This window comes from Takifugu flavidus, chromosome 9 (genome assembly GCF_003711565.1).
Source record: "Takifugu flavidus isolate HTHZ2018 chromosome 9, ASM371156v2, whole genome shotgun sequence".
Classification (NCBI taxonomy): Eukaryota; Metazoa; Chordata; class Actinopteri; order Tetraodontiformes; family Tetraodontidae; genus Takifugu; species Takifugu flavidus.
This window is the reverse complement of record NC_079528.1, coordinates 12,407,119-12,426,470: the sequence shown is the minus strand read 5'-3', so window position 1 is coordinate 12,426,470 and position 19,352 is coordinate 12,407,119. Positions and strand designations below refer to the sequence as shown.

Below are 19,352 nucleotides of genomic sequence, written 5' to 3'. Positions count from 1 at the left end.
GAAGACAGAACTTTCTCAGCGCTAATCTTTACTATTTATGATCAGAAGGCTGTTTTTCATCTGGGTCATGGGTCAATCACATAGTATTATATATAATGATCTCATTGAGATGCTTTTAGTCATTTTGTTGTCTCCCCGCTGTAAGTACTGCAGTTATGTTCATTCACGTCCAGTCAACGTCACAACATGCAATGAGGAAACACTCAAAAAAGCTTCTGTTAAAAGGTTAAAAAAAATGAGACAACAAACACATGATCACACATGCGCACAAGATGTAAACCACAGAAACAGAAGCATGAGGCACAAACCCGCTGACTCCACCGACACGCACACACTTAAATAACTAAACCAGAGCAAACTGCCAGCGACACCTTCACACTGATATTAAAACATCCAAAAATGTTCAACTAAGCAAATATACATGCAAAAGACAAGAGAAGACAGGCTTTGAGCCTTTAAGCCTTAGAAATGTGTCTACCTGCCCCATTTGACCCTTTTTAACTTAAAATGAAGCTTATGTGTTGCAAGGAAAAGGTGCATCACTTCAGCCAGCCAAGTTGAGTTTAGGGATGAAGAGAACACCCGTTGTTGTGTTGACCAGGGCCTGTATGGTGATAAGCCTTTGATTTGGTGCTTAGGAGTTAGGGAGCAGAGCTGCGGGAGCTGGCTGTGGAGCTAGACTTTGATTGGCTTGAACAGCCTGCATTTGGGCTGGTACCTGTTTAAATGACAGTACTGGACTCCTCTGAAAGGGGTCTCATGAGCAGAGGCCTGGCTGAAGACCGAGGAGCCCGCTGGCCCCCCACGCTTGAGCGACCCAGCTTCCGCTAGAAGCAAGAGACACCAAAGACATCACCAGTCTGACAAACACGTTCATACCCTGCCTTTCCATCTCACACACGCACACACACACACACACACACACACACAAAATGCAAGTGGGCTGTGGTATTTGAGGTGACAATCCAGGGTGACACTGTTGAATTAAGCTTCATGCTGCTGAGTTTTGCTGTGACATCACCTGACCTGACATGCGAAGGAAGCAGGCAGTGGAGCAGCGCAGAGAGCTGGAAGACGCTGACAATTGAACACACAAGAATGCAAGACACATTTTGTTTTCAGCAGGTGCACAGTGGGCCGCACGCACAGTGAAATGGGATCACTTAGTCCAACATTCCAGTCACTTTTATGTTCTGAATAGAAAAAAACTGATTTCAGCATTGAAGGAGAGGGCTGTTTTCTGTTATCTAATTTGTGTAGCTGGGTGTGGACAGTGAGCCTCCAAAATGCTACCGAGTTACTCCAGTTAATGAAGGAATGTAACAGTGAGAGAGGACAGAACAGGCTGGGGACGAGCAAGACTGGCAGACACTGAACATCCGCTGGAAGAGACTAAAATCTGCAAGCTGACAAAAGGGAAGAGAGACCTCAGTCACTCCACGAGAAGCTGTGAGTGCTAGTGGTCTGCGACAGCATGAAGATAGTTGAGGTCCCCGAGGAAGGAAGGCGGCGTTTCATCTTTAGGAAAGCAGGAGGGAAAGGAAGAGGAGAAGCAATAGCAGGAAGAGAAAGAGCAAGAAGAAAGTGTTAAAGAGAAGCTCTGTTAGGCATATTTCATAGCTACAATATAAAAAGCAAGAAGAGCAGCCAACAAACACTTTAAGGGTTGCACTCTTACTCATCAGACCTGTGAAAAACATATGGAGCCGTTTAGTAATGCGCTCATTAACAGGTGCTGTGGACATGACAATTCTGATTAAAACTTTAGATAAAATCCCAAATATTTCATTCATTTCTAAGTCAACACTGACATAAAAGCCTCTCAGGTGTCCCTTGCCCACATATTTTGGACTCAGAAAGGCAACAGATATGTCCTTCAATGACAACATTCCAAAAAAACACGTTCATGAATAGCGTCACCCAGACAGAGCGAACGTGACCGTGTGCTCGGGTTTGTTTTTGGTCTCTACCTGTCGGGCATGTGGTCCACGGGGTCTGCGGAACACCACGATGAGAATTTCTGGCAGCAGGCTGAGCAGAATGAGCAAGATGATGACCAGCCAGGCAGACACCGAGCTCAGCATGTTGGCAAAAACAAAGTACAAGCGCTGCTGCCTCAGGAAAGGCCTGCATCACAGAGAACACTTCATTAGAGCAAAAAACCCACTAAAGTAACAGATCAGCTGCTGTGACAACTTGTCAAACCATATTATTCCACCCCAGAAGAAGCTGAAAAACATGTAAAAAGCCAGGGATCCCCAGATAACGAAATGGTTGATCCATGTCCAGTGCCGCGTGTCCAGAGCGAGCTAGAAAGAGACAGATGACATCAAAAACACGTTATAATCTGCATCATCACTGCACTGGAACGGAAACATGCCTGCTCATACAGCTCATGTGACCCCTGTTCTAATGACACGTGTCAAAACATTTACCTTCAGCGTCACAGTGAAGACAAGAACAGTGAAGATGATGGTTCCATATGACCAGTTCCCAAAAACCTGTCGACAGTACGTAAATGAGCAACGACCCCGACAGAAGCAATAACATCACACAATCCTTCCTGAAGAGTTCTCAGTCAAACCTGGCCATTGTCCTGGAGTGCTGGGTTACTGAACAGACATCGGACACCAAAGAAGAAGAGTAAACCATGGAAGACTCCCAATAAAGTCCAGTACAGGAACGGTCGCCATCGTAACATTGCATTCTTTCCAATCTGTCTGTGGAAGGGGTGTGAAAGATGAGTTATTTTGTGCTTGCGTGTCATGTTAACTATGAAAGACTGCAAGTTTTATTCCGTTAAAAAACCCAGTCACACCTAAATGCCATGTAGTCATTTATGGGAGTAGTAATTTATGGCCTTTTGTGACTTAATGGTTTTGAGTATTTTCTAGATGTACCTATAGAGAGTTGAATTATCCAGGAGATAGTTGATAGAGATGTGCTGCTCCAGGAGGCTGTAAGCCAGGATGGGCATAGAGGTGAAGCAGATGTTGTACATCGTCAGATAGGCTGCATCATACAGGGGCTGGGGGGCAGGAGTAAAGGGTAAAACCATGGTAAGGAGGAGGAGGAGGAGGGGGTCTTACCACAAACAGGACAAGACTCACACCATCACATACATAACACAAGCTGGCTAATATACACTTTAAATGTCTTTTATGGTTAAGTTGAAATACTCCACCAAGTGCTTGACAATTCCAAAAATCTATTATTCTTAATGGAGGAAATTACAATTTCATGATATTAACTTTACATGTAAACGTAACTGACTTTTATCACTGCAACAGTGGAATATAACAAGCATAGCTCAAACAACCCAGGGCAAAAAGGCAGGGAAAACCAGGGGAGAGAGTTTGGTATTCAAGAGGACAAAACACTGTTGATAAAAAGACACCGATTCCTTTTATGTTCACAACATATGTGAACATTACAACAGGCCCGAGGGCACAACTCACTTGCTGAGAATAGCCACAGAAGAACTGGTATAAAAACTGAGGTAAGATGAAGCAGAGGTTCTGTTGGAAGAGAGAAAGAAGAGTGAGTGAGCAAGGTCATGGTAATACGTGATGTTTGAATCTGTAATGTAGGTACATAAGATGAATCAATATCTCTACCTTGTAAAAGAAATACTGCACCAGGTGTGCGATGCGAACATAATAGAGATGCCCATGAGCCAATAAAAGCTTTTTAAGGTGTTTAAGTTTGGGGATGGCGTAATCGCTGTTCCTCACTGCCTGACGACCTTCTTTACCCTTGATACCTGAAATAAGCATGATTGGGGTCACACACACTTACAAATGCAGCCTCATCCTCAGTTGGTGTAACCTCGAGCTTCTACTTACCAATACCAACATGAGCTTCCAGAATCATGCTGACATCATTGGCACCATCCCCAACAGAAAGGGTGATCGGGCTGCCTTTGGAGTTCTTCACCATTCTTACGATCTAAACAAAGCCAGAGAAAAGGAACTAAAGTTTTCCACCTCTGAATAGATACGAACACTTTCACTTGTCCGTTAAATAACTATTCATCATTTTGACCTGTGCTTTCTGTAGGGGAGCCATGCGGCAGCAGAGAACAGCTGTGCAGTTTTGACAGATCTGCAAGAACAGGTTCTTATAGCGACTTGCATTCAATTCCGAGGATGAGTTCAGCACCATCGACAGCGTGGCTCCATCTATGATAAAACCATAATCCTGGCCTGTTGAAGACCAGCTCCTTTGGAAGAAAATTTCACTTTAGAGTTGAGCATCGCCTTATAACCCTAATGTACACACTCATATAGTGTAATGGCTGACCTGCTCCCTCCCTTAAATGGAGCTGCATCCTGCACTGCTTTCTTGTGGTATTCAAGCAAGAGCTCATGCAGCCGCTCCTCCCTCCTCCTCTCTCCATTCTCCAGAGTACGAACTGTCAGCTCCAACAGCTCGGTATTTCTCTGAAAGAGCCTACAGGCGTAACATGTGGACTTTGCCGTCTCCATCTTGTCCCCTGTGAGGACCCAGACCTTAATGCCTGCCCCCTGCAGCGCCTCCATTGTCTCTGCTGCCTGCTCTTGAAGACTAGATGCAAATGAATACAATATTAACCAACCACCAGAACAGGGAACAATGTGAAAGTCTCAACTTTATCAACCACAAGATGGCAGTATAAGCCAACAATAAGGATTTGAATTTGGGAAAAAATTCTAGCTCTTTCCTGTTGAATAAAATAGTCACGCTTGACAAACTATAACCAAACATTTGATCAGTAGAGCAAAAATCCTGTAAAAAAAGCAGGAGATCTGAAGTGACGAGTAAGCAACCACGACTACGACACTTCAGTAAAAATGTTTAGACATGTTTGATGTTTTCTAGCATATATAGTACTCAATATAATTGACGATTTCTTCAATCTGGAAGAGCAACTTCACAAAATGTAAGACAAAACCGGATGAAGCCTGATGACCCACCGATCCTCTACAGCTGTGGCTCCTATTAGACTCATCCCAGTCTCCACCTGGTTGTAAACAGCTATGAGCTTCTCTTCTCTGTCCTGCAGAGCCAGTCTAGCTTCTCGCAACTGCGCATCTGCCTGGGCATACTCGTCTGCACTGAGAATTCTGTAGGCCACACACAGTGTACGGTATCCTTCCTGAACAGAGGGCCCAAAAAAGCTAAAATTAGTGTTGGCACTAAGCACAAAGCAGTTCTAATATGCTAGATATAATTCACAGAAACACTATAAATTGCATTGTCACTCACTGTTGCGTTACGCTCCACGTGCATGCAGATCTTTTCGACTTCCTCTGGTCTGACACGGGGATAGATGGAAGAGTCTGCTCCTTTACAAAAAAGCAGTGTATCACCTGGACACAGAGCAGCACAGACTTGGTGAGTGCTGGAGGTCAATACTAATGTGACCAGAAAAAGATTCAATGAAGCAGACATTGATCTCAAGCTCACCTGATTTAGACCTGACTATTACACTCATTCGCCTTCGAACGGGATCAAAGTTCAAAACGTGAAGGAGTTCGTACCTTAGGAGGCAGAAAAATAACGAGATGAGTCTGAATACGTAGTCACCAGATGTTGTAAACTGTGCTTTAACTTCTAAAAACAGGTATTTTTCAGGTAATTAATCACTGGTGGATCGACGGTGTAATAGGCACTTCTGTAGGAAAGCTAAATCATATCTATATTTTCCATATTTGTTTTACAGTTCATGTTTCAGGATTCAGTCTGCCATTCTAAATGTTTTTAAATACTGGCTAGTCTCTTTGAGGCATATACAGTATATATTTTATCTTACCCTAATATAAAGAGTAAAGAAGTAGCTCCTCAAATTTTGTTTTTAGAAACAATAGCTTTAATATAGTCTTTGCAAAGGTAGAACTGATACGCTATTAATGATAGCAGACAACTGCACTCTTTTCTGTATGGTTTTTATTACTATCAAAAAATTAAACTGTGGGAAATAAGTGTTTTTGTGGGCGTACAATGTCAGGGATGGTACAAAAGGATGGCTGTAACAAACCATAAGGTGATTTAACCGACTTACTTCTCAATGTCATTATTGTTGTTGAGAATTTTCATGGTTTTACTTTCAAGACCGAGAAACGTAAAGCCGTACCTACAGGCGGAGACAAACACCACAGAGCAGATAAACGTGTCATTGTTTGAAGTAGCTGAACACAATCCCCTCAAACTCGGCTCAACTCTTGTCATGACGGGACACAACTTACCTCATGGCCCCTTTCACCAGCGCCACCTCATCAGGTGAGGAGGCTATAAAGCCTCTCTGTTCCTGTTGTGGTTGGCCCACATTCCCATCTGAAATTATGCCATCCACTTGGTCAACCACATTCTCCTGGCTTTGATCCTGCTCTGTTGACTCCTTCACTTGGACCGTGTGGCAGAGGCACAGCGCGCGCAAGAACAGCTCCTCCCTCTCCTAAAGAGAGGGTTAGAAAATCAAGAGATAACAAATCGCCATTTAATTGTCAATAAACAGCTATAAATGGACAGTAAACTAATTTACATCCTCACTTGTAGCCGAATACAGTAGCTCAAGATTAGATATTGATTGACAACCATTTGCCTTGATTAGCTCTTTATCAGGAGCTACAAGTACAAGTAAAAGTCAACTGTATCAGGTGTTCATGTCAAGAGCACACCTACTACATGTTGAGAGCTTATGCTAACATGTTAAGGAGACTGTTTTACGGGTGACCTACGCTGGGTCTTCCTGAGCACTGAGCTATGTAATGGCCATATGTTGCTGACTGTGACTTCTGCAACAGATGGAGGAACACCATAACACACACCTTGCCAGCTTTCTGCTGCAGTTTGTTCACGGGTCCGTCTGTGACGCAGAATCCGTCCAACTCCGAGTTTGCATTCTGGGACTTGTACTGGAAGCCGTCGATGCAGCACTCTATGAACTCCATGTTATTCTGAGTGAGAGTGCCCGTCTTGTCTGTGAAGACGTACTCGACCTGCAGGCAGTGTGATAAAAATACGTGGCAGTCTCTTTCAAACCCATAAAAATTCCATCTGCCATTTAACAGCCCCCAACAAGATGATGAGGCAATTACTCCTAAAGAACAGCACCACATTAATCAGTTTAATGAACCATTCCAATAAACCTTCAATTTAAATAATCATCTAGCAAACCAATTGTGACTGATCTATACCAGCAGTTTGAGTTATATGTGCCATAAGAAACATAAAGAGGACTTCATAAAAAAGCTAAATGAAAGAATAATGCATGAATAATGACTGGATTAATTGCATCCATGTGCCTGACCTGTCCCAGCTCCTCATTAAGATCCGAAGTGTTGACCAGTGCCCCCTCCTTGATTTCGGGGTCAAAGAAATCCCTGTCCCAAGCAATAAAAAAGGATCCAAAAAACTTCTGCATCTCAACTGTCACATACATGGAGACCGGAATGATGAAGTTGAAGAGTACCATGAATGACAGGAAGTCTGTGAATACCTTGAGGTACTGATGGACAAAATAAGATCACAGGCACATAGTCTTAGGGTCGTGTCATGAACCGGGAAAGTGCGCAACCTTGCTGGCATGTTAACAATGAGCTACATAATCACCCAGTTGCTGTTCTTCTCTCTCTCTGTTTTCTCATTGTACCATGGCTCATCCTGTCCAGGGGTGCTCTGCCAAACATACTTTAGCGTAGTGCACACTAATGCCTTGCTCACCAGGATGCAAAGGTAAACAAGGAGAAAGGCATTGATAGACCTGAAGGGATAAACAACAATCTATTTAATGGGCAATAAAAATCAGTATATGAGCCTTCCTTTTACACCATTTGCTGGTAACTTACTTTTCAACTGCAGACCGCTTCTGTGACTTGCCCTGATAGTTGAGAGCCATCTTTGTCTCCATGCCGGTGTAAACTGCAACGCCTTGGAAACGGGAGATGGTGGATAAAGGGTTAGCCTTTTCAGTGTAGATCTACCTTCAACATTAAATGCTCCCAAAATGAAGTCACTGCCATTTAACTTACCACAGATTTTCTGAGTATTCTTTAAAGTGGCCCCTTTCAGCAAAAGGTTTTCTGGACCCAAAGACCTGCAACATCACATCGTCAGACCAAACAATTTAACCACAGTGAAGACCAACACAAATGTGTGCTTTAGACATGGAAGAGGGGGGCTGGAATCCAAACACCACGCTGTATTGCAAGTTGAAGCTAGTACTCTATGTTCTTGGGAGGAACTGCTGGCATGGCTGTTACAAAACACTGATAAATGTCCGTGGGAGTGCTTGGAAGCTGAAAAGATGCCAGCCTGTTATGTTTTTGAGCTTCACTGCAACGAGCGATCAATGGATTAATGATTTGTTGGACACAAATGCTTGAGCGATTGTGGGTTGATTCGGTTTTCAATTAAGGCTGAGATATTTATGCACGAGTGCTCTCACCTCACTACAGGCTCTTGATCGTTTTTATCGATGTGCATACGGCCAACAAACCTAAGAGAAAATGGCACACAGGCAATTTGTAAATGTAAAACAGGAATATATCATTTTACTTATTCTTTTTTTACTCAACAAGTGTATGCACAGTCTGATATAGTTAACAGTGTTCATTTGTCACAGTTTGATATCTGGATAAAAGGTACAATTTCTATTCCTTTCCCTGAGAGGCAGCTGAAAGACTTATGCTGACTGAGCCAAAAACACTGCTGATAACAGCACATCCATCTTACCAACAGGAACGAAAAACAATATGCCTAAGGAAGTTATTCGTCATTATTAGGATGTTTTAAGGTCATCCAATTCAGAAGAAGTTAGACTAGTTGCATAGCTGTGGTGTTAAGTTGTTGGGGCCTCGTGTTGAAAGCCTACTTATAAAGGTCAGGTTGAGGCTGTTCACACTCGATGGTGGCGTTGAGAGATTCCAGATCCTTCTCTGTGTCTGGTACTGTATAGTGTGTCTGTGAGAGAGGACGAGATACCATAAGCATCAACTGGCCCAGGGCAACTGATAATTTTAGCTTTTCTCTATTACTGTTTTTTCCTCTCCAAAGGACAGAATGATAACAACCTTTGAATCTAATATCTCACATTTATGGTTGTGAGCAATGTTATTTTTGTTGTCACACAGTTCTATAAGGTCTCCAACACTGACACAAAACCATTGAGCTTTACTGAAAATGAACAATTCAAGGAGGCTTTACTTTGTGGTTGGACTCTCCGTCTAAGCTTGCTGTGGTGACAAAGCATGTGTTGTCTTCTCTGGTTGAATGCAGGAGTATTAAATCACAGGGAAAGGTCTCATCCTCAATCACCTCCACAATATCTCCAACCTGTTTACAGAAATACAGCCAAACAGATTGTTTTCCTTGAGCTGAGGTATCAGAACATTATTTAAAAGGTGAACAGATGCAGAGATCTAAACAATCACAGCTTTAAATAAATTTCCCATCAGGGAACATGTCAAAGGAAACTGTGCATCAGAGCCAAATTCCTCTCGCTCTGTAGTGTTAAATCTGTCAACTGTTGTCTATTTAAAGATATGATCTTAACAGAGCAGTTATGAGTGTGCCTGCTGCACACTTTAATTTGCTGCTATCCCATCTATGGGCAAAAAAACCTACCAATATATTTAACCTAGTTTAAGCCGTTACCGCCTGAAAGTAATTTACACCAAACACTATTAACTATGCCCTATATAACACTATAGCATTATTGGAGCACCCCGTGCGTCTTCATGCACAGCTTAAATGAGCCAAGCTCGATAATCGACTTTGGCGTCTCATCGGAATTTGGTCCTTGTCCCAGTTTATTTGCAACGGAGAAAATCAAATAACTGGCGTCCTTCTCCTCAACCCTAGGGGGTAGTTATGAATCTTTTTGACAGGTTACTAGGGCCCCTTTCCAGTTTAACCTATTAGGTGAAATAATAAACAACTGGAGTCATGCGGCAGAAACAACAGGAAGATGGATAATAATACAGCTTTGTTCATCTGGACGTCTGTTCCATTTGTGCAGATAAGCTGCACACTGTGACACCGTTAGCTCCAATTAAAACGTGTACAGGCCGTAGGAAATCCATTTCCAATCGCATAATCTGGGTGTCTTAATCAGACTTATTCAGACTAATGTGTTTACATGCTGTTGCCTTGTCCAGTTCTAGGCTGATTAAGGCAGTCATTTATTCTTGTCAAGTGCCATGTAAATGTACTGACTGAGCTGTGCTCGTGTCCCTACATAACACACCTATATGAAAGATCATAAATTACGTCACAGCAGTGTTCCCGGCCATGCACACAGTGTTACCTTAATCTTCTCACTATCCTTCCGGATCCTTCGACCACCCTCCAGCAGAGTCACTGGGTACTTATTCACCTCATTGTCGGCCTTGTGTCTCAGCCAGTCCTCATATCCCTGTGGTAATATAAGCACATCAGACACGGACGGAAAATCTAAGAGTAAGAGCGTGACAATGCTTGGATCGTAATTGGCGTAACTCGCTTATAGTGAGCCGACTCCCAGACAGAATGGGAAGGAGTGACTAGTTAAGTGACGCGGAGGAAATTATGCCAGGCAGAAGGAAGCGGGCATCATGCCACAGTCGACCAGTTTAACCACAAATTTCACCTGAGCCCGACTAATGGAGCCAGGCAGACTAGCTCGCTGTCCCACTTCAAAGCTTGGCTGAACTATCAGAGCATCCCCTCGTGTTTCCCGGGAAAATCCACCCACCAGCGTGTGCTCCAACCCCCAGCAGGGAACTAAATGAAAGTCTACAATAATAAACCTGAAACATGGACACAAAGGAACAGAAAGAAAGACATTGCTTTTGATGATTTCTGTCTCTAAAGAAAAGGGTTTGCCCTCTCTCTCTCTCTCTCCAGTAGATCACTCTACATGAGAGCCCATTTTGTCTTCTCCCCAATAAGAATCCACCAACAGAGTATATTATTACATACCCAGAGAGAGCATTAGTCACATACACAAAATACAGCAAGGCATGGGAAATATTTTATGCCAACCACGGAACCAGAGACCGGGTTGATGGAATGCATCGAGAGCAACAAAGGCGTGAAGAAACCATAGCGTAAAATCATTCATTAGTGTGATTAGTGTCTTACCTGCTTAATAGCAGTTACTGTAATCACAAAAAATAAAGGCAGGCCACTGGTGACAGGGCTGGTCGGGGTGTCTACTATCACCTAATGAAGAGAGGGAAGGAAGAAATGTTAAATCTAAACACAAAAAACACAGCCTGCTAACTGACCAGCTTCTAATTAAATTCTTTATATAACTACAAAGTGGTTTGTGGTGAGACAGATTCTTTTAAGTGCCATCCTTGCAGCACATGGTGTGTTGGCCTTCCATGAGATGTTTCCACTGCCCCCCCCAATCATCCTTCACCAAAGGACAGACAAGACTGAATTATGATGTGGATAAACTCCCTTTGTTATTCTGATGGCCATTCATATGTGTTCACATAATCCCACACGAGTGGTTCAGGAGCAGCGCCTGATCAACGCCTCCAGTTAAACCTCTGGAAAACAAACGGTCTTGTGTTTAAACAAAAATAAGATTTACTTTGGTATTTCTGATCCTTTAATACTGCAGATCCCTCTCCCCACGTTGGAATGTTAGGTCGTGTATACCAAGAGTTTTTTTATTGAGAAAGGCACCAGCTTATGTAAGAAATTAATTTGTGTCAGTTTCATAAAAAGGTTGAATCAGACTTTCCAGTTGTAAAAAATGCAACTCGTATGATCGGTTATAATGTCTTAATTCATCGAGCTGATCAATGATGTCATTGTTAATTTAGTGATTTCTCCAGTTTTGGAGACGGACAATACGATCGACAACAGTTTTTTTTAAATCTTGATTGTGTCGGATAAATAGGAACGTAAAAATAATTCAATTATATTAAATTAATTAACAGTCATTAAGTTGTTGTGACCAGTATTTCTGATTTTGGTTTGTCTTGATTGAACTTTGAACTTATATCTGGCCACTCTTGAATGTCTTCTAGACGTCATTGGTGCTTAATGTTTTCATCTGTCAGTATAAGAAAAAATGTCAAAAACTGGCAAGAAATACTTAATAATACATTTTTAATTTTGTACACAATGGTTTGCAGTAAATGAACAAGTTATTTAATTGGACAAATGGCCCCTTGCATGATCAGACTGTCGTCATTATCGGTTTATTTACCTCACTAACGAGTGATTGGTCCCAGAATTGTGTAAAGCCTCAGTTCAATCACCACAGAAAATAAAATCAAACAGAAGAATGATGGAGCAAGATGTCATCATGATGCAGCAGCCACAAAAATACTTGAAAAACCCTTACAGCTATTGACAATTTAAGTGAATGTTTTTTTGACAAATCTAATGTGTTTATTATATACTAGCGCATATAAAAGATATATGACTATAAAGGAAAGGCTCATGATCACCACCAATGCCTCTATAATGCGTATTATATATAGAAGGAGGAGTAGATGTGAGGTGTGTTCAACTGCAGCTGGTGTTGAGGTTCTGGGCTGATGTCAAAGCTGCAGTCAAGCAGTTCAAAATCCTTCATCTGTGTCAGTTCCCAGGGTACCGATGTCTTGGGCCATATCCCCTCATGCTCCCAATCACTCTCTCCCTCTGTCCCTCTCTCAGAACGCTATTCCCATTTGATCACATTCCAGAAAAGGCATGCAGCGCTATTTATAGCAGAGTGGTGCTTTTTTATCCGCCTGTGTCTATTTGTAGAGCACTGAAGTACAGAGGGCTTCCTGCCTGCTGACGTCAGCAGTGCAGGGCTGCAGAGGGATGGCTGGAATGTGGGAGAGGAAAGGAAAAAGAGAGGCAGACAGAAAGAAATTGAATGATACAAAAGGGGATAGGGCTGAAGGATGCGCGACGAAGGCAACGGGTAAAGCTTCTGCATAAAAGCTTTGGAGAAAGGTGACAAGGTTTATTTCTGTCTGCAGCAGCAGCAAATTGAGAGAAAAATTCTCTCATCCTCTCCTGTGATGGAACTGCAGATTGAAAAGGGAAACCTGAGTTGTTAGGATAAAGAGCCCCTGAAGAAGTTGGATTAATGGATGAATGCCAGTCACGCTGCGGTTTCAGCACACACCACAGGCGAATCCAGGACACCCGCCGAGGCAAGCGTCACAAATGCTCAAATATTCTATGCTGTTTACATCACAGAGAATTCCTGTGTGTTCTTTTGAGTGATTCCGCCATGTTCGGTGGTTTACTCTTTACCCCGGGTCTCTTCATACCAGCTCAAAATGGCTCCAAAAACCCAGGAACTTTGATCTGACAACCAATCAAAGACTACCCAACAACAAGTGCATGTGTAAAATTTATAGCACTGAAAGATAAACGCTCCTTGGGATCTGCTGCAATTATTTATGACAGTGGCACATGCTTATATCTCAGTTTGGAACAGTCATTCGGTCTATGTGCATCTAAAGAAAGCACCCCCACCCTTCTGTAGACCCATCACCAGCACCTGTTTACACTCAAGGGCAAACAGCCATCATAGTTTATGTTACTGCTAAAAGGGAACAAGATTAGTTTCCATGGATCATCAGGAGATGATAGAAGAGCAAAAGTATCTTTGGCTGCAAGTCGTCACGGTCCAGGCGGGGGTGAGGAGAGGTCACTTTGAAGCACAGAGCACAGTTGAGGTTTTAAGCTCGTCCCAATAAAATCGGAAAAATACCCTGGAGCAGTTCACACATCCTATCACCACATCTGCACCAACCACATTCAGTACTTTACTGGTCACTCTCATTCTCATGCAGAGGAAGTGGATGCAATGTTGACTCTTGATAGACCCAACATTTATTAACACTGATAATGTTCTGCTCACCTGTACCAGGAAGATGATGAGGAAGTAGAAATTGGCGATTCGTCTAAACTGCTCAAACAAATTCTTTGGTAGAAAGTTCCAAACTGTATACTGTGAAGATGAAAATAAATGAATGTTAATGAGGAAAAAAAACAGCATGACACTCTCATATTGCTTTATTTATCAACTGTTTTTCCCTTGTTCAGACTTGATATTTTGAGGTCTAATAAGGGAGGTCAATGACAGCCTTGGCAAGAGTAGGAAGATCAGTGGCATTGAATATTACACAGATACATAACACGCAGCCTTGTTCATGTATTCTGCCTGAACTATGAAGGGAGAATGAAAGGCAACTTCAGAAGCCTGGAGGCTCTGTTCTCTACTGCTGAGGGAGGCTGTCCTTGGGGGAACGTCAGGTATTCCATTGATTTAGATAAGTGATTTATCTCCTTAATTTGGCTACCCTTGAATGCCAATTAGATATCAAGATGATTTCTCCGTGTTTTACTCCTTTAAAAAAAATAGAGAAAAGATTGTGGCATCTGATACCAAGAGAAGTGATGCTTTTGCCTTATTAAATATATTTCAACATTTCAGAAAAAGACAATGCTGACGAGGTTATACCATAAAGGATTGTGTCGAATTGCAAGTATTCGCACATACGCACCGATATGCGTGCACAGAAAAGGCAATAAAGCGTATTTTATGACGGGGAGTGTTTGAATAAGAATGGTGCTGAAATGCAGCGGCAGCATAATGGCCCTTCTGACCGTGCCAGAGAGAAGTGTGAAAGAGAGGAAGTAATAACAAACAGGTGGTGGAGGCACTCAGAGGAGGTGGGGGTCTGGCGGTGTTGTGGAAACAGGAAGAGGCAATGTAACAGCAGAGTTACAGGCAAGAGTGGAGGGATTGGGGGACTTAAACTCTACAACCTGGGTAATTAAATGCCGTTTACCCTAACATACTGCCCGAACCCATTGATTGGCCAATCCCCAGAAGAACCTCTGCGCAACTATAAATCCTGCCACCTCTCACGCCACGTCCTTCTCCCCATCCCTTTCACGCATAAGCTGCTCTGAGCCAACAGATGAGTGAGGGCAGGACAGAGAGGTTGGTTTCAGTGAGGGGAGGAGTAAACCGGTGCAATTTATCCAAGCCCAGTGGGAAAAGATGGAACTGCTCTCACTACCAGGCATTAATAGCAGCGGACTTCACACTGGATTTCACTGCGCTCCCATGACAGCCAAATAATCACCTTCCACTGGGACCAAAGACAAGTATGTGCAGAGACAGTTCAGAGGAATAAAGCAGGGACGACGCAGAAACGTTCCACGATCCTGAAGGCAGGTGAAACATACAGTATAATGGAGAGGAGTCCAGGGATAAAGCGCTAGAGGGCTGGGAAATAAGGCTGGGAATTGCTGGAAGTCCCTTGAAAAGATGCCAAGCTCAGTATTCCAGAATGAATGTGATATTTAAACATGTCTTTCTACCATCTACTGTAATAATTAGTAATCCCCTTTGATTTTTTTTTATATCAAAATGGAAACACCATGTTCATGAATATGTTTTCACAGCCCTGACAGGCTACGAAAAGGTCAAAGACAAACTACACTGGAATGTGCATGAATGTTTTTTGTTTTTCTTACCTTGGAGGACACGATCCTGTTATCACAGAATTTGGGCGGTATGAACGCCTCAGTGGCGGAACAGGAATGAGGGCCAACATAGATTGTTCTGCTGTCGACTCTTCTCTCATCACCACCAAGCTGGAAAACAACAGGGAGTGGGAAGGTGGGAGATAGCAAATGTTAACACAAAAGGGATTTTAACACAATCATTCATCATTACGGGTATATTGACATTAAATCCACCAGGTACGATGCGCAGAAACTTTATTCATTGAATCCTTACAGCACCGTGGAAACTGTATTGAGACACACAATGGACAACAAGCATTTCACATTCTGGTTCCCATTAGACAACGCTGAAATAAATTATATATATTTCCACCGATTTTAAAAATCTGGCCATCAAACATGATACTTTGCTGCCCTGTGAGGAATGCAAACAATAGATATCATTCTTTCTTTAGTCATGAAATGCGTGAATGACAGAAAGCTTTAATGTTGTGCAAATTAAGTGCAGTGATAGACCAACAGGCTGTGCAAAAAAACTGTGGCGCTACCAGTGGGACACATTCAAAAAGGACGTTTATTCTTTTGAATTGTGCAAATACAAACATGAAAGCATTATGTGCAAATGTGCATGTTCATTCAGTTCCATTGTTAACATTCAAGGAGCAGCGCTAATTTCCAAACCGGTGTCTCCACAGTTGTGACCTTTAAATTAGAATGACGCTTTCCTGAGTCCAGCTCCCCAACGTGCAGTTTCAGTCTCCTCACTAGGTCATGATTGCCCACATTTATTTCATGCCGACTGCCGCTGATTCCTTGAATGTAGCTCCTCCTGTACGATAACCTTGAGTGTGAGAAGAGCCGCATGCAGCTTCTGTCAGCTGGAGCTGTTCAGTAGTTACGCCCTCTTCCGTCGACTCTAGAGCAGCTCAATCAAGGACGGAACATGGCGCCAGTGCCTTGTTCGGTACACATCTTCACTCATAAATTTCCCTGGAGGTCGAACAAATTCAATGATTTGGCATTAAAGGCTCAAGAGAAGTGGGGTGCTTCAACCATCACCAGTCAAGGGATGGCTATTGAAGGGATGGCCAAGGCCTCATAAAAGAGTGTCTTGTAGACACATTGGCTTTGAGCCAGGGTGGCATTCAATCCATATTGAATAATGCATGTATGATGCATAATTCCTTTAGTTCATTACTTGTCCCTATTAACATCCAGCCTGGTCACAGCAGAGTTGGTGCACAGCCCATCTGGGACTGATAGAGCACCATAAGGAGCTGCTAAAGGAGGGCGTGGATATATCTTCTACCATTGTGTAGATGGGGCAGATTCTTCAATGCCTCTTTAGGAAGTCAGGCAATAGGCTGCTACTGTTGTTCAAGCATGGCATTGCAATAGCGGTTAGCACTATTGCCGAACAGCGAGGTTGCAGGTTTGATTCCCACTTACAACAGGCCTTTGTGGGTGTACGCTCTCTCCGCTCCTGCATGGGGCTGTGCAGGGCTCAGGGTTGGCCCGACTCTAAAACTCTTAAAGCATCAGTTGTTTGTTGTACCAGTAGCTTTTTCTGTACAATAACTCTGACAACATGTCATTCTTTAACTCTCTTGTCTGTCAAGGAAGTCAGTAATACCTGATCAGCACCCCCACGTCATGACCTTAAAGTGCTGGCAAATTCTGAAGAGATGTTTGCGATGCAGCTGCGGTGCTGTAGTCCTAGTTGGGATACAGAGCATGTCACCAGGAATAAAGTCACAAGAACACGCTTGTGCTGGCTGCAAGTCTCTTCCATGACGGAAGCTTCGGAGCTCGCCATCCACATATACCGTGACGGGGTATTACTGTGTCTACGACCTTCAACTCTTTGATGAGACGTTCCAAGACAAAGGAAGAATCGTGCTGGAGGCATCGACCACACATTCGACAGATATGTGTATTTCTGCACTCCTTTGTAACAGGGCCTGTGCCACGCAGCCAAAGAGACGCAGGAATGACTTTATCTCTCATTGGCTTAGAGACAGGAAACTTGGCAATGCCATGAAACTCTTCCTTACAGACAAGGCATGGTGCTTTTGGTGTAAACAGAGAGACATTCATGGATGTAAGATCTTTACATTAGGCATTCTTCCATGAGATGTTTCCACTGACCCCACCCCCCCGATCATCCTTCACCAAATATCCTTTAACAGGAAGCATGGCCTCTGCACAGCCTTTTTAAGATGTCTCCAAGTTCAGGTTCAGCCCATCGTGGGCCTCTTCTTCAGCTTATTGAGACAGGCTTTCTGGACCACAAATGGTTCGCCATATCTGTCCTTTAGGACATATTAGGCACCTTCATAAGATTCTTCAGAGCACTGATAGAGGAATCCCTCTACAGCCTCACCAGCAACGTAGCTTATAGGTCGATGGGCAATACATAATAATCAGGTAGGTTAACGGTCAAACTTGTGATCCTCAATGGATCCCCAGTACAGGAAGGCGATTTAAAGTAAGCGAGCTTGGGATGGTTTCAGCAAAACTGGCTGCTGTGGCAGCTGGGCAGCCACTTCCTACCCCATTTCTGCTTGTATCCCTTTAATGTCTGGTGAACATCTGCTTGTATTCATTTTAACTTCTGCATAGACTTTGCTTACTACAGTTTGAGGTTTTTGAAATGACAAGTGATCTATATCCTCAGCAAGAACACTCTGTATTTGAAAACAAAGATACACATTCATCAGAATCCAAAGTCATCCGTACTTCCCTTCTCTATTTCAGAATTAAAAGACTTTTAGTCTCGGCCTGCATCCAGTCATCTGCTCACAAGGTCACACATTTCTGCCGTCAGCACATTACAAGCATCTGTTTTCCTTTCAACATCAGCAGTGTTCCACTGGAGTGGCTCATTTTAACTATTAATGCAGTAACTTCTTTGAACTTTCTTAGTCACATTTTCCAAATCTTTCTTCAAACAGAATTTCTTAAGCATTGTTCTAGACTATTTGGCCATCTTCTTTCAAGATTCCACATCTTCACAAATGTCTTTTAGCTTCCTCTTTGCACATTTGTTTACCCTTTTCTGTGAGCCCATTTCTTGTACATCAGTAGTCCTCCCATTTTCTGGATGTGGTCAAGATGTGGATAAGACCCAATTCTTTCTCATCTGTGGGGTTTCCCTTTTCTACTGTCATAGTTTTGACGTATTTGCCTATATACGACTGGATGTGAAATAAAAATGACAATGTGCGAGTGCTGTAGGCCCACAGGCTACAAATGGAACCGAATAAATTACTAAACCCTTATTGGGTAGGATAAAATTTAAAATTTAACACACACATTGAAATCAAAATAAGGACCTTGTGGAACCACCCAGACTTAAGGGAATTCCTTGTTCAACTTTTAATTAAAGCCTTACCATATGAAGGAAATTCATAAGCAGCAATTCAGTTTGTTGTAGAATAATCCTGCTGTGAACACTTCAGCTTCTTTAGTCAGCACCATCTCTCACCGTGCACGCAGTCCCTGTTCAAAAAGCTTAATATTGTGCACATGAAGTGGTGATGATTCTCCAACAAGCCAAAAACAAGTTATTGTGAAGCCGTCAGCTGCTCGAAGACAAAACAAAAAACTACAGAGCTGCCATTAGGATATATTTCAATATTATGAGTGCATAGGATTTTAAGGCCACACACAGGTCATGTTAAACACAAATTTGGAATATTTGAAATGTTCCAAAATAATTACTCAAGGTGCTAATAATGCATCCCAAGTTTTTATATACTTGTATGGGGTTCCTCCCATTGTAATATTAAAATCATGCTGTAAACTCAAACATATTTAAATATTCTTATCGATTTTCTGTTCACTTAAGTGAATTAACCAAATATTGCTATGCAGGAGATGCT

The 19,352-nt window shown here is 42.6% G+C and overlaps 1 protein-coding gene across 8 annotated transcripts in view; it reads right to left on the bottom strand.

The window, feature by feature from the left end:
• Positions 1 to 19,352, bottom strand: part of atp11c (ATPase phospholipid transporting 11C) — a 32,224-nt gene that overhangs the window by 3,126 nt on the left and 9,746 nt on the right. For 4 of the 8 annotated variants that reach the window (XM_057042689.1, XM_057042683.1, XM_057042684.1 and 1 more), the window contains 28 exons: positions 15,478 to 15,597; positions 13,850 to 13,939; positions 11,104 to 11,184; positions 10,289 to 10,396; positions 9,187 to 9,315; positions 8,855 to 8,943; positions 8,429 to 8,479; positions 8,013 to 8,077; positions 7,830 to 7,911; positions 7,594 to 7,744; positions 7,292 to 7,489; positions 6,810 to 6,980; positions 6,228 to 6,436; positions 6,044 to 6,115; positions 5,449 to 5,522; positions 5,248 to 5,351; positions 4,956 to 5,137; positions 4,303 to 4,566; positions 4,045 to 4,222; positions 3,846 to 3,948; positions 3,618 to 3,763; positions 3,459 to 3,518; positions 2,901 to 3,028; positions 2,585 to 2,720; positions 2,436 to 2,501; positions 2,206 to 2,309; positions 1,971 to 2,127; positions 719 to 827 (listed from right to left, as the gene is read on the bottom strand). In XM_057042689.1, the coding sequence (XP_056898669.1) occupies positions 723 to 827; positions 1,971 to 2,127; positions 2,206 to 2,309; positions 2,436 to 2,501; positions 2,585 to 2,720; positions 2,901 to 3,028; positions 3,459 to 3,518; positions 3,618 to 3,763; positions 3,846 to 3,948; positions 4,045 to 4,222; positions 4,303 to 4,566; positions 4,956 to 5,137; positions 5,248 to 5,351; positions 5,449 to 5,522; positions 6,044 to 6,115; positions 6,228 to 6,436; positions 6,810 to 6,980; positions 7,292 to 7,489; positions 7,594 to 7,744; positions 7,830 to 7,911; positions 8,013 to 8,077; positions 8,429 to 8,479; positions 8,855 to 8,943; positions 9,187 to 9,315; positions 10,289 to 10,396; positions 11,104 to 11,184; positions 13,850 to 13,939; positions 15,478 to 15,597 (3,423 nt within the window). In that variant the 3' untranslated portion in view covers positions 719 to 722. Of the gene's footprint in view, positions 1 to 718; positions 828 to 1,427; positions 1,519 to 1,970; positions 2,128 to 2,205; positions 2,310 to 2,435; positions 2,502 to 2,584; positions 2,721 to 2,900; positions 3,029 to 3,458; positions 3,519 to 3,617; positions 3,764 to 3,845; positions 3,949 to 4,044; positions 4,223 to 4,302; positions 4,567 to 4,955; positions 5,138 to 5,247; positions 5,352 to 5,448; positions 5,523 to 6,043; positions 6,116 to 6,227; positions 6,437 to 6,809; positions 6,981 to 7,291; positions 7,490 to 7,593; positions 7,745 to 7,829; positions 7,912 to 8,012; positions 8,078 to 8,428; positions 8,480 to 8,854; positions 8,944 to 9,186; positions 9,316 to 10,288; positions 10,397 to 11,103; positions 11,185 to 13,849; positions 13,940 to 15,477; positions 15,598 to 19,352 lie in introns of all 8 variants that reach the window. The other 4 variants (XM_057042688.1, XM_057042687.1, XR_008951988.1 and 1 more) reach the window with 3 other exon arrangements.